Below are 15,648 nucleotides of genomic sequence, written 5' to 3' on the forward strand. Positions count from 1 at the left end.
TATTGTACGGTTTATTGTACTGACTGACCTAAACTCTACACTACTGTACTGTGCAGTGCAATCCAAACTTGTGAAACAGACATCTATGATTGGTTCAGATTTGGACTGACCAAATTTCAACGTCCACGGATGTCCGTGTTCAGTGGGTGAGAGGGCTGGTTACAGTAAATGGAAAGAGAGGGGGCTCATGGGTAGGTGTCAGTAAGAGCCGGGAGAGGTGACATTAACTGGAAAGAGAGGAGAGAGACGGGGAGAGAGAAAGGAAGGGGTTGTCCAGACTGTTTTCACACTCTCACTTTGACCACCACACGACAGAAAGAGAAAGAAAACAGTAATGAGATGAACATAACAGTATGCCAGTGGAAGGGAGGACAGTAGCAGGTGACCCAGCTGTGATTTGTGACTACTATGATTTTCCATTGTAGCCAATTCAATTGAAGTCATTCTATTACAGATCTTTTTTTGTCATTCTGTTACCGATTTGGTGACAGAACGACATGTCTGAATCTCTTAAAAAAAACATAAACCACATTGTTATCAGTAAAAACACTATCACTAATTGGTAGGTCTACCTTTACTTGTTACTTCTGTGAACTTTTATTATTTTCCCTCATGAGGGAGAGAAATGTGAAAATATCATAAAGATATGTGGGTTTTTGGTAATGTTATTACAAGGCAATGCTTCTTAAACTTACAACAGGCAAATAATGTCTCCAAAACTAAATATAAGTGTTGATATTAGTTGGCAGGGTTCTTTACTTCAACATTATTGTGTTTTGATGTATTTCTAATACCCGGTAGATGTTGTCTAAGACCCCTTTTACATCTGTTTGAACAGAAATCAAAGCCTTTGCTTATTCCTAGTTTTTAGGATGGAAAATTGTTGAAAAATGTATATACATTTTTTCCATCCTAAAAACTAGGAATAAGCAAAGGCTTTGATTTATGGCTTAATAAAAAAAAAGAAAATTGACATGCTCCTATGAACTTCACGTTGGTGCTCCTGGGTCCTTTTAGATGGAAATTCCCATGTGCAACTGAGATTATATAATAATGGCGCCGGACGGGATAGCTGCCGTTTTACGGGCTCCTAACTAACCGCGCTATTTTGTTAGTTTTTTCGCATTGTTTGTACTTATTTTGTACATAAAGTTGCTGCTACCGTCTCTTATGACCGAAAAGAGCTTCTGGACATCAGAACAGCAATTACTCACCTCGAACTGAACAAATACTTTTTTCTTTAATGAGTCTGATGTGAAGGATATACTGCTTCCCCGAGATATGGCCCAAATCACCATCATTCGCGTGAAGAAAAGACGGAGATACAGGGGGCGGAGGTCGGGGTGCCTTGTGAGAATTTGTCGGTGAGTGGATAAACCGCCACTACCATCCGTCCTATTGGCCGACGCGTAATCACTGGAAAATAAACTAGATGATCTATGATCAAGACTATCCTACCAACGGGACATTAAAAACTGTAATATCTTATGTTTCACCGAGTCGTGGCTGAACGACGACGCGGTTTTCCGTGCATTGGCACGACAGAGCAGCTACGTCTGGTAAGACGAGGGGCGGGGGTGTGTGTCTATTTGTCAATAACAGCTGGTGAGTGATGTCTAATATTAAAGAAGTCTCTAGGTATTGCTCACCTGAGGTACAGTTGAAGTCGGAAGTTTACATACACTTAGGTTAGAGTTATTAAAACTAGTTTTTCAACCACTCAACAAATGTCTTGTAACAAACTATAGTTTTGGGAAGTAGGTTTGGACATCTACTTTGTGCATGACACAAGTAATTTTTCCAACAATTGTTTACAGACAGATTATTTCAGTTATAATTCACTGTATCACAATTCCAGTGGATCAGAAGTTTACATACACTAAGTTGACTGTGCCTTTCAACAGCTTGGAAAATTCCAGAAAATTATGCCATGGCTTTAGAAGCTTCTGATAGGCTAATTGACATAATTTGAGTTAATTGGAGGTGTACCTGTGGATGTATTTCAAGGCCTACCTTCAAACTCAGTGCCTCTTTGCTTGACATCATGGGAAAATCAAAAGAAATCAGCCAAGACCTCAGAAAAAAATGTGTAGACCTCCACAAGTCTGGTTCATCCTTGGGAGCAATTTCCAAACGCCTGAAGGTACCACATTCATCTGTACAAACAATAGTACGCAAGTATAAACACCATGGGACCACGCAGCCGTCATACCGCTCAGGAAGGAGAAGCGTTCTGCCTCCTAGAGATGAACGTACTTTGGTGCGAAAAGTGCAAAACAATCCCAGAACAACAGCACAGGACCTTGTGAAGATGCTGGAGGAAACGGGTACAAAAGTATCTATATCCACAGTAAAACGACTCCTATATCGACATAACCTGAAAGTCCGCTCAGCAAGGAAGAAGCCACTGCTCCAAAACCACCATAAAAAAGCCAGACTACGATTTGCAACTGCACATGGGGACAAAGATTGTACTTTTTGGAGAAATGTCCTCTGGTCTGATGAAACAAAAATAGTACTGTTTGGCCATAATGACCATCGTTATGTTTGGAGGAAAATGGGGGTGACTTGCAAGCCGAAGAACACCATCCCAACCATGAAGCACAGGGGTGGCAGCATCATGCTGTGGGGGTGCTTTGCTGCAGGAGGGACTGGTGCACTTCACAAAATAGATGGCATCATGAGGAAGGAAAATTATGTGGATATATTGAAGCAACATTTCAAGACATCAGTCAGGAAGTTAAAGCTTGGTCGCAAATGGGTCTTCCAAATGGACAATGACCCCAAGCATACTTCCAAAGTTGTGGAAAAATGGCTTAAGGACAACAAAGTCAAGGTATTGGAGTGGCCATCACAAAGCCCTGACCTCAATCCTATAGAAAATGTGTGGGCAGAACTGAAAAAGCATGTGCGAGCAAGGAGGCCTACAAACCTGACTTAGTTACACCAGCTCTGTCAGGAGGAATGGGCCAAAATTCACCCAACTTATTGTGGGAAACTTGTGGAAGGCTACCCAAAATGTTTGACCCAAGTTAAACACTTTAAAGGCAATGCTACCAAATACTAATTGAGTATGTAAACTTCTGACCCACTGGGAATGTGATGAAATAAATAAAAGCTGAAATAAATCATTGTCTCTACTATTATTCTGACGTTTCACATTCTTAAAATAAAGTGGTGATCCTAACTGACCTAAGACAGGGAATCTTTACTAGGATTAAATGTCAGGAATTGTGAAAATCTGAGTTTAAATGTATTTGGCTAACGTGCATGTAAACTTCCGACTTCAACTGTACCTCATGATAAGCTGTAGACCACACTATCTACCAAGAGAGTTCTCATCTATATTATTCGTAGCCGTCTATTTACCACCACAAACCGACGCCGGCACTAAGACCGCACTCAACAAGCTGTATAAGGACATAAGCAAACAAGAAAATGCTCATCCAGAAGCGGCGCTCCTAGTGGCCAGGGACTTTAATGCAGGCAAACTTAAATCCGTTTTACCTCATTTCTACCAGCATGTCACAGGTGCAACCAGAGGAAAAAAACTCTAGACCAACTTTACTAAACACACACAGTGACGCATACAAAGCTCTCCCTCACCCTCCATTAGGCAAATCTGACCATAATTATATCCTCCTGATTCCTGCTTACAAGCAACAACTGAAGCAGGAAGAACCAGTGACTCTCTCAATACAGAAATGGTCAGATGACGCGGATACTCCACTACAGGACTGTTTTACTAGCACAGACTGGAATATGTTCCGGTATTCATCCAATGGCATTGAGGAGTATACCACCTCAGTCACCGGCTTCATCAATAAGTGCATTGACGACGTCGTCCCCACAGTGACCGTACGTACATTTCCCAACCAGAAGCCATGGATTACAGGCAACATCCGCACCGAGCTAAAGGCTAGAGCTGCCGCTTTCAAGAAGCGGGACACTAATCCAGACGCTTATAAGAAATCCCGCTATGCCCTCAGACGAACCATCAAACAGGCAAAGCGTCAATACAGGACTAAGATTGAATCCTACTACACCGGCTCTGACGCTCGTCGGATTTGGCAGGGCTTGCAAACTATTACGGACTACAAAGGGAAACCCAGCCGCGAGCTGCCCAGTGACGCGAGCCTACCAATCTTAGTTCACTGGAACGCTGTGGTCGGGAGAGGTTGTGTTTTCTCTAGCAGGAGGTAAGCTTGAGCTAAGCTTGGCTTCTTATATGGTGTTGAGTAAAGCTTAAACCATGCATTTGATCGTAGGTAGGTAGTTGTAGTTAGGTATTGTAGGTAGTTTATTTAGGTAGTTATTGTAGGTTTCCGTAGGTAATTATTGTAGGTAAGTATTGTTTACGGCGGAGCCCGGAGAAAGCACGAGGCTAGCTAGCTAGCGGGTAGCTACTGGTAACGTTTAACAACGGTGGAGAGTTGTTTCCAATGTTAATGTGCTAGCTAGCCAACGTTTAATTTTTGCTGTGTTATGAAAGGAACTAGACACGGACACGAATTATCTGTTTAGTGTGTTAACACACTATTGGTAGTTTGTTGTAACCAAGTATTGGTGCTAAACTGTGTGTTATTGGATGCTAGCATGCTAGTTAGCTATGGCGTCATAGTTAGGCATCGTGGGCTGTTGTGGGTAGTTACTGTAGGTTAGCATTGTTTTTCGGCGGTGCCGGGTCTAGCACAGGCTAGCTAGCTAGCCGTTCTTCAAACAAAGTCAACACAGTGGCCATTGCTAGCTAGCCAACACGACCAGCTAACTGTACTGTAGTAGCTAAATACAATATACTTATGCTAGCTAGCCAACGTTTAATTATTGCTGCGTTATGAAAGGAACTAGACACGGACACGAATGATCTGTTTAGTGTGTTAACACACTATTGGTAGTCTGTTGTAACCAAGTATTGGTGCTAAACTGTGTGTTATTGGATGCTAGCATGCTAGTTAGCTATGGTGTCATAGTTAGGCATCGTGGGCTGTTGTGGGTAGTTACTGTAGGTTGGCATTGTCTTCGTGTAGCACGAAGCTAGCTAGCTAGCCGTTTTTCAAACAGAGTCAACACAGTAGCCATTGTGTGCTGTACTGTGGCAGCTAAATACAATATATTTGTGCTAAGCTAGCCAACGTTTAATTATTGCTGCGTTATGAAAGGAACTAGACACGGACACGAATTATCTGCTTAGTGTGTTAACATATTGGTGGTTTGTTGTGACCAAGTGTTGGTGCTAAACTGTGTGTTATTGGATGCTAGCATGCTAGTTAGCTATGGTGTCATAGTTAGCTAAATGAATAAAGTGGGTTGAGTCTACTCCTTTAAACATTGAACCGCTGTGGTTCACAACAATTCTGATTTCTAAAGGTGGAAGTTGGGAGAGTTTTTGTTCGGGTGGTTCAGTGAAACAATTATAGTTTCTGAGGTGGAAGTTTTTGGTGAGGGAGGCCCTGCTCTCTCTTCTTCCAGATGTTTAGTTCATTTCATTCCGATCTCCTCTGCATTATTGTAGCCATTTGCTACAGCCTGTCAACTATGCCTCTGCCTATCCCTGTTCTCTCCTCTCTGCACAGGCTACACAAACGCCTCACACCGCGTGGCTGCTGCCTCTCTAACCTGGTGGTCCCTGCACGCACCCCAAACCTGGAGTTCCAGGTCTCAGGCAGCCTCTGGAACTGCCGTTCTGCTGCCAACAAAGCTGACTTCATCCCAGCCTATGCTAACCTCCAGTCCCTCGACTTCCTGGCGCTGACGGAAACATGGATTACCACTGAAAACACTGCAACTCCTACTGCTCTCTCCTCGTCTGACCATGTGTTCTCGCATACCCCGAGAGCATCTGGTCAGAGGGGTGGTGGCACAGGAATCCTCATCTCTCCCAAGTGGACATTCTCAATTTTTCCCCCTAACCCACCTGTCTATCTCCTCATTTGAATTCCATGCTGTCACAGTCACTAGCCCATTTAAGCTTAATATCCTTGTCATCTATCGCCCTCCAGGTTCCCTTGGAGAGTTCATCAATGAGCTTGACGCCTTGATAAGTTCCTTTCCTGAGGATGGCTCACCCCTCACAGTTTTGGGGGGATTTCAACCTCCCTATGTCCACATTTGACTCATTTCTCTCTGCCTCCTTCTTTCCACTCCTCTCCTCTTTTGACCTCACCCTCTCACCGTCCCCCCTACTCACAAGGCAGGCAATACGCTTGACCTCATCTTTACTAGATGCTGCTCTTCTACTAATCTCACTGCAACTCCCCTCCATGTCTCCGACCACTACTTTGTTTCCTTTTTCTCTCGCTCTCCTCCAACACTACTCACTCTGCCCCTACACAGATGGTAATGCGCAGCCGCAACCTTCGCTCTCTCTCTCCCACTACTCTCTCCTCTTCCATCCTATCATCTCTTCCCTCTGCTCAATCCTTCTCCCTCCAATCTCCTGATTCTGCCTCCTCAACCCTCCTCTCCTCCCTTTCTGCATCCTTTGACTCTCTGTGTCCCCTATCCTCCCGGCCGGCTCGGTCCTCCCCTCCAGCTCCGTGGCTTGATGACTCATTGCGAGCTCACAGAACAGAGCTCCGGGCAGCGGAGCGGAAATGGAAGAAAACTAAACTCCCTGCCGACCTGGCATCTTTTCCTCCCTCCTCTCTACATTTTCTTCATCTGTTTCTGCTGCTAAGGCCACTTTCTACCACTCTAAATTCCAAGCATCTGCCTCTAACCCTAGGAAGCTCTTTGCCACATTTTCCTCCCTCCTGAATCCTCCCCCTCCCCCTTCTCTCTCTGTGGATGACTTCGTCAACCACTTTGAAAAGAAGGTTGACGACATCCGATCCTCGTTTGTTAAGTCTAATGACACTGCTGGTCCTACTCACACTGCCCTACCCTATGCTTTGACTTCTTTCTCCCCTCTCTCTCCAGATAAAATCCTGCGACTTGTGACTGCAGGCCGCCCAACAACCTGCCCGCTTGACCCCATCCCCTCCTCTCTTCTCCAGACCATCTCCGGTGACCTTCTCCCCTACCTCACCTCGCTGATCAACTCATCCTTGACCGCTGGCCATGTCCCTTCCGTCTTCAAGAGAGCGAGAGTTGCTCCCCTTCTCAAAAAACCAACACTCGATCCCACTGATGTCAACAACTACAGACCAGTATCCCTTCTTTCTTTTCTTTCCAAAACTATTGAGCGTGCCGTCTTTAGCCAACTCTCTTGCTATCTCTCTCAGAATGACCTTCTTGATCCAAACCAGTCAGGTTTCAGGACTGGTCATTCAACTGAGACTGCTCTTCTCTGTGTCACGGAGGCTCTCCGCACTGCTAAAGCTAACTCTCTCTCCTCTGCTCTTGTCCTTCTAGACCTGTCTGCTGCCTTTGATACTGTGAACCATCAGATCCTCCTCTCCACCCTCTCCGAGCTGGGCATCTCCGGCGCGGCTCACTCCTGGATTGCGTCCTACCTGACCGGTCGCTCCTACCAAGTGGCGTGGCGAAGCTGTCTCCGCACCACGTGCTCTCACCACTGGTGTCCCCCAGGGCTCAGTTCTAGGCCCTCTCCTTTTCTCCCTATACACCAAGTCACTTGGCTCTGTCATATCCTCACATGGCCTCTCCTATCATTGCTACGCTGACGATACACAACTAATCTTCTCCTTTCCCCCTTCTGATAACCAGGTGGCGAATCGCATCTCTGCATGTCTGGCAGACATATCAGTATGGATGACGGATCACCACCTCAAGCTGAACCCTGGCAAGACGGAGCTGCTCTTCCTCCCGGGAAGGGACTGCCCGTTCCATGATCTCGCCATCACGGTTGACAACTCCGTTGTGTCCTCCTCCCAGAGTGCGAAGAGCCTTGGCGTGACCCTGGACAACACCCTGTCGTTCTCCGCTAACATCAAGGCGGTGACCCGCTCCTGCAGGTTCATGCTCTACAACATTCGGAGAGTACGACCCTGCCTTACACAGGAAGCGGCACAGGTCCTAATCCAGGCACTTGTCATCTCCCGTCTGGATTACTGCAACTCGTTGTTGGCTGGCCTCCCTGCCTGTGCCATTAAACCCCTACAACTCATCCAGAACGCCGCAGCCCGTCTGGTGTTCAACCTTCCCAAGTTCTCTCACGTCACCCCCCTCCTCCGCACACTCCACTGGCTTCCAGTTGAAGCTCGCATCCGTTACAAGACCATGGTGCTTGCCTATGGAGCAGTGAGGGGAACGGCACCTCTGTACCTTCGGGCTCTGATCAGTCCCTACACCCAAACGAGGGCATTGCGTTCATCCACCTCTGGCCTGCTGGCTCCCTTCCTCTGCGGAAGCATAGTTCCCGCTCAGCCCAGTCAAAACTGTTCGCTGCTCTGGCACCCCAATGGTGGAACAAGCTCCCTCACGACGCCAGGACAGCGGAGTCACTCACCACCTTCCGGAGACATTTGAAACCCCACCTCTTTAAGGAATACCTGGGATAGGATAAAGTAATCCTTCTACCCCCCAAAAAAATTGTAAAGTGGTTATCCCACTGGCTATAGGGTGAATGCACCAATTTGTGAGTCGCTCTGGATAAGAGCGTCTGCTAAATGACGTAAATGTGCCCTTGAGCAAGGCACTTAACCCTAATTGCTCCTGTAAGTCGCTCTGGATAAGAGCGTCTGCTAAATGACTAAAATGTAAATGTAAATGTACCAGACGAGCTAAATGCCTTTTTTGCTTGCTTCGAGGCAAGCAACACTGAAGCATGCATGAGAGCACCAGCTGTTCCGGACGACTGTCTGATCACGCTCTCCGTAGCCGATGTGAGCAAGACCTTTAAAAGAGGTCAACATTCACAAGGCCGCGGGGCCAGACGGATTACCAGGACGTGTACTGAGAGCATGCGCCGACCAACTGGCAAGTGTCTTCACTGATATTTTCAACCTCTCCCTGACCGAGTCTGTAATACCTACGTTCCAAGCAGACCACCCTGTGCCCAAGAAAGGGAAGGTAACCTGCTTAAATGACTACTGCCCCGTAGCACTCATGTCGGTAGCCATGAAGTGCTTTGAAAGGCTGGTCATGGCTCACATCAACACCATCATCCTGGAAACCCTAGACCCACTCCAATTCGCATACCGCCCCAACAGATCCACAGATGACTCAATCTCAATCGCACTCCACACTGTCCTTTCCCACCTGGACAAAAGGAACATATACACTACCAATCAAAATTTTGGACACACCTACTCATTCAGGGGTTTTACTTTATTTGTACTATTTTCTACATTGTAGAAAAATAGTGAAGACATCAAAACTATGAAATAACACATATGGAATCTTGTAGTAACCAAAAAAGTGTTAAACAAATCAAAATATATTTTATATTTGAGATTCTTCAAATTGCCACCCTTTGCCTTGATGACAGCATTGCACACTCTTGGCATTACCTCAACCAGCTTCACCTGGAATGCTTTCCCAAAAGTCTTGAAGGAGTTCCCACATATGCTGAGCACTTGTTGGCTGCTTTTCCTTCACTCTGCGGTCCGACTCATTCCAAACCATCTCAATTGTGTTGAGGTTGGGGGATTGTGGAGGCCAGTTCATCTGATGCAGCACTCCATCACTCTCCTTCTTGGTAAAATAGCCCTTACACAGCCTGGAGGTGTGTTGGGTCATTGTCCTGTTGAAAAACAAATGATAGTCCCACTAAGCCCAAACCAGATGGGATGGCGTATTGCTGTAGAATGCTGTGGTATCCATGCTGGTGTGCCTTGAATTCTAAATAAATCACAGATAGTGTCACCAGCAAAGCACCCCCACACCATAACACCTCCTCCTCCATGCTTTACGGTGGGAAATACACATGCGGAGATCATCCGTTCACCCACACTGCGTCTCACAAAGACAGCGGTTAGAACCAAAAATCTCAAATTTTGATCCAGATCAAAGGACAAATTTCCACTGGTCTAATGTCCATTGCTCGTGTTTCTTGGCCCAAGCAGGTCTCTTATTCTTATTGGTGTCCTTTAGTAAGTGGTTTCTTTGCAGCAATTCGACCATGAAGGCCCGATTCACGCAGTCTCCTCTGAACAGTTGATGTTGAGATGTGTCTGTTACTTGAACTCTGTGAAGCATTTATTTGGGCTGCAATTTCTGAGGCTGGTAACTCTAATGAACTTATCCACTGCACCAGAGGTAACTCTGGGTCTTTTATTCCTGTCGCGGTGCTCATGAGAGCCAGTTTCATCATAGCGCTTGATGGTTTTTGCGACTGCACTTTAAGAAACGTTAAAAGTTCTTGAAATGTTCCGTATTGACTAACCTTCATGTCTTAAAGTAATGATGGACTGTCTTTTCTCTTTGCTTATTTGAGCTGTTCTTGCCATAATATGGACTTGGTATTTTACCAAATAGGGCTATCTTCTGTATACCCCCCTACCTTGTCACAACACAACTGATTGGCTCAAACGCATTAAGAAGGATTAACAAATTAACTTTTAAGAAGGCAAACCTGTTTTTTTTTTTTTTTTTTTTTCGGGGGATGGATCAGCTTAATATTGCAGATAGATTGTATCTTCTATCAATGTAATTGTCTGCATCACTTCCAATCCCCCATGTTTTTTTTTATTTTTTATATATATATTCCCCTTTATTACTTTTCAACCCCACCATCCTTTCCCTACTTGGAGTAAATTAGTGAACAACAACGCCCAGGCCTCTACTTCCGGTCTATACTTACTATCTACACCTTATAGACAGAGTTAATTTTACAATAATTCTATATCTATCTATATCTATATCTATATCTATATCTATATCTATATATATATATATATATATATATATATTTATTTTTTTGCTCCTAAACTTCTTCTACTCTCAACCTCTCCGATCATTTTCATGATGTCCATCCGGTTTGCTTCTAAATGCCATATCTTTCTAACTGTGCTCTTTCCCAAAAGCTCCCAACATACAACCTATATACTTATTATGGACACAGTATGCTTACATTATTAGCTATCTTTGTTATTATTTGTTGTTATTTGTTATTAGTCCCATCCTTCAACTCTATTCAATACCTCCCATCTATCTCTTAACACCATCCATATAGGATTTCTATTTGCCATATATATTTCAACCATACTGTGATGTTTTACAAAAGTTCTGAACCTTTCTATTCTCATTGCTTCTACAGATTGTGAATTAAAAATAAACATTTTTGCTAAAAGTATTATTATATTATTGATTGATTGACTATGACTTTTCAGATCACCCAGTAATGCTATCTGCAAGGTTAGTTCCAGGTAAATATTGCAATCCTTTAGCCATTCCTGGACCTGTGTCCAAAAACAAGCTACAAATGGACAGAACCAAAACAAATGATCTAATGATTCTATCTCTTCACAGCAAAATCTGCAGAGCTGGGAAGATTGTATCCCCCATATAAATAACATTCTATTGGTAGCAAGAATTTTATATAATAATTTAAATTGAAAGATTCTAATTTTTGAATCCGGTGTCGTTTTGCGTGTCAGTTCATAAACACTATGCCATGGGATCGGTACGTCAAAGATCTCTTCCCAACTATTTTGCAATCTATATGGGACTGCTGTCAATCCTTTGGTCCTTAAGTGAAACTGATATACTTTTTTATTTATCACAGTTTTCCTTAACCAATTATGTTCTTTAATGCAAGGCCGACAGACAAGTTCCTTACTTTCTCCCCCCTTCAACTTTCCTCTTCCACTTTTTGCGTGTAAGGCTGCAATTATTTGGTTGTAATTTTGGGTAGAGCAGACATTTCCATATGTTTTTGTTAGCTGCATGTGCGACATAACTCCACCAGTCCTACCGATGATATCATTTACGAAGATTATACCTTTTTTAAACATTCTGTCAAAAAATAAAGGTTTTTTGTCAATTAGTATATTTGAATTTAACCACAATATTTGTTGCATTATTTGTTCTGTCGTTTCTGGAGGATTAAATTGAAATTGCAACCAACTTTCTATGGCTTGTTTTAGAAATAGTGACATTTGGGAGATTATTTCCTTTTCAAATAACTGAAAGTGAGAGGTTGTAATCTGAATAAAGGGAAAAAGGCCTTTCTTGAACAGTGGGTGAGACAATCTTACTAATTTGCTTGAGAACCAGTTCGGATTTAAGTATAACTTTTGGATGACTGAAGATTTTAGTGATAGGTCTAATGCTTTAATATTTAATAATTTCTGTCCTCCGAATTCATATTCATTATATAAATATGCTCTTTTAATTTTGTCTGGCTTGCCGTTCCAAATAAAATTGAATATTTTTTTCTCATATAATTTAAAAAACTGTTTGCTAGGCGTAGGCAAGACCATAAGCAAATAGGTAAACTGGGATAATACTAAAGAGTTAATCAGGGTTAATTGAAATGCAAACCTGTTAATTGAAATGCATTCCAGATGACTACCTCATGAAGCTGGTTGAGAGAATGCCAAGAGTGTGCAAAGATGTCATCAAGGCAAAGGGTGGCTATTTGAAGAATCTCAAATATAAAATATTTTTTGATTTGAATAACACTTTTTTGGTTACTACATGATTCCATCTGTGTTATTTCATAATTTTGATGTATTCACTATTATTTTACAATGTAGAAATAGTAAAAATAGAGAAAAACCCTGGAACCAAACTCAGTATTTAAATCAATAGTGATTTCATGTATAATAGATTAGAGGAAATGAGTAATTATCGTCCTAGCCCCCATGTGGTTTCTAGACACCATAGGCTACAGTAGCCTACCATGGGGGCAAACATCAAACATGGGGGCTAGCCAAAAACAGATACATGTGTCACACTTATGTATGGACCCTAATGAAACCAAAATAGGGAGGAAACGTCTAACTTTTAACCATGGAATAATAGTTGTGCAATCACTGGATAGCCTGCCCTACATGCTTCGTACATGTTCGTGTATGTTTCAAAAGAGAATGCAGAAGAGATGTGTGTGGCTACAAGTAATGTATTTTATGGTAATTAAAAATAAGAAAAAAATACATATAATAATATAATAATATAATATAATAATAATAATTTGGTGTATACATATATTGTTGTATGTGTGGATGTTAAAACAATATAGGACCATATCCAACAAGCACGTTGCAAGACATGGACATAAATGCAAACCTTAAATGCCTACAACTCTTGTAATAATACCCTTACTTCCTACTTTTACTGATTGCCTAGCCGGTGTCATATCTCACAGCTAACACCCTTTTTCTCCATAACCAGATTTCCAATTGAGCAGACCATTAGGTTACAATACGACTAGGATTGCAATGTGATGAGACGGAGAGACGTTCGTCTATGGCAGCAGTGTGAGACTTCATGACCAAAAGAAAAAGCAATGCAACAACTGTTTATGATCAACATCAATTAATTGTACACTTACATTTTACCATCCTGTCAGTCGTAGATAACTTCGGATCATCATTCGGCTTGTTTTCGGACATTTCCATGGTGCTATATAATCAAATATATTTGAACTGTGCCTGAAAAAGATCCGATGTTGTCCTTGCCCAACAAATGAACTCTATCCAAATCGGAGATCGCAGTGATCTCACTTGCTCCTTTCACTAGCCAAAAATACTTGCAACAGTATTACAAATTTCAACACTGGTATACTTTAGGTCCGTGTGATTTACTGTTACTCTGTATCAAGTTCTCTCTCCCAGCGCTGTGCGCGCAACCTAGCCTGCAGTTGGTAAGCCACGCCCCCATATATATTTGCTCTTCTATTGGTGGCAGAGACTAGACCTCTGTCTTCATATTCCCTTTTGCCGACAGACGACTTTTTTTTCGGTCTGTGTATGTCTAACATGTTTTTATAGGTTATATTTGCAGTGTTGTAACAAATCAGTTCCCTCCTCTGTATGTTGCAACATTGTAACATCAATCATGGGTAGCGTTGGCCTGCAACTCTAGAGTCGTGCGCTGGATCCTACCATTTCTGCTTAATCTCAGTCTCTAAACTTCACTCAATCTCTCTTGAAGGGTTTAGAGTTGTCATCATGCAAAATGTCATGCAATTTAGGTGGCCAAATATTCACTGTTTTGAGCGAGCACCACGAGGCTAGAAAGTAGTTGAATTCGATTTCACATCCTGGCACACAGGGTGAATCAATAGGCCTATATATTTTCTAGCTTCAAATTGGTGCAAGTATTCAGCATAACCGCTTCACAACACTTTTAGTGGAGTTGTAAAGGCTAGGTTCTAAGTAGTTAATACGGTTCTGCTTTTTGGATTTATAACTAAACTAGTTTAGAGACAGTTCAATTCGATTGTTATACAGCACCACCATGTGGACATTTAGAGACATTCAAATAGAGGAAAAAGTACACTAACCCCAACCAGCCTACAGTTTGGTGACTGTCTGGCTCAATCCCAAATCGACCTATAGGTCCTATCTTTGTCCTATGCACTTGTGGAAATCTGGAAGGATTTAACAGTGTATACCAATTGCTTATACCAGTCAAATGATCTCCACAATTGCATAGCAGTCAATTTGCGGTCAATTTGGGATTGATCTGGTTTTACCATGTTAAAATTGTAGCCACTTTAAAAGGCAAAAAATGTGTAATCCCACTAATTACAATAGGGTTCCAGCTTTGGATCCCTATAGCGAAAGTTTTTATTCTTTATGTGGAATGGAATTTATCAATCCCCCCAGAGGCGTCATGCACCCCAAAAATCTGAGCGGGCACAAAGTACGTGAGGATGGCTGGGGGGGGGGTCCAGATCGGGGCTGAGCCCTCCTGTCCGGAAGTTTGAGAATTTCACATTTTTCAAAAACCTGAAACAGCTTTTTTCTGCAACCTAGAGCCATAATCTTATACTTAATTCTATCACAAAAATCAGTTTATTTGTCTGCATATGAAAAATGTATGCACTCACTAACTGTAAGTCGCTCTGGATAAGAGCGTCTGCTAAATGACTAAAATGTAAATGTAAATATCTAAGCATACCTGTTGAGCTGTATGTATCCTCCTGGCTGGTGCAATTTGAAAAAAAAAAAACTAAATGTGCTTCTCTGCATCTCTGCTAAAATCTGGGAAAAGATTGAAAGGAATGTGAGTCTTCTTCAGTACATTTAGTAATTGCTTGCTTTTCTAACGTCTACCAACCTTGCCTGCAGGCATGCCAGCTAAGATAGTTAGACAAGCTAGCTACTCTAACTTGATTGACAGCCTGAAATGGCTTCTTGGTAATAATAATAATAGATGTATTTTATATAGCACTTTTCATTATACAGATAATCTCAAAGATGCTTAAAACAAAAAACAAAAGTACATTTTAATAGAAAGTTAGCAAAAATAGATAAGATCTTGCTACCATGGAAAGGTAAATACCTGTCAATTTGTGAAAAAATCACCCTGATTAACTCTTTAGTATTATCCCAATTTACCTATTTGCTTATGGTCTTGCCTACGCCTAGCGAACAGTTTTTGAAATTATATGAGAAAAAAATATTCAATTTTATTTGGAACGGCAAGCCAGATGAAATTAAACGGTCCTATTTATATAATGAATATTAATTCGGAGGACAGAAATTATTAAATATTAAAGCATTAGGCCAATCACTAAAAGCTTCAGTCATACAAAAGTTATGCTTAAATCCGAACTGGTTCTCTAGCAAATTA

General features: G+C 42.3%; 1 protein-coding gene across 6 annotated transcripts in view; it reads right to left on the reverse strand.

Annotated features, from left to right (window-relative positions):
- Nucleotides 1-13,697, reverse strand: part of LOC121554748 (serine/threonine-protein phosphatase 2B catalytic subunit alpha isoform) — a 118,269-nt gene extending 104,572 nt beyond the window's left edge. For 4 of the 6 annotated variants that reach the window (XM_045211968.1, XM_045211967.1, XM_045211966.1 and 1 more), the window contains exon 1: nt 13,400-13,697. In XM_045211968.1, the coding sequence (XP_045067903.1) occupies nt 13,400-13,466 (67 nt within the window). In that variant the 5' untranslated portion in view covers nt 13,467-13,697. The remainder of the gene's footprint in view (nt 1-13,399) is intronic. The other 2 variants (XM_045211969.1, XM_045211970.1) reach the window with 2 other exon arrangements.
- Nucleotides 13,698-15,648: the final 1,951 nt, after the last annotated feature.

Source organism: Coregonus clupeaformis, chromosome 39 (assembly GCF_020615455.1).
Source record: "Coregonus clupeaformis isolate EN_2021a chromosome 39, ASM2061545v1, whole genome shotgun sequence".
In the NCBI taxonomy this organism is placed as follows: domain Eukaryota; kingdom Metazoa; phylum Chordata; class Actinopteri; order Salmoniformes; family Salmonidae; genus Coregonus; species Coregonus clupeaformis.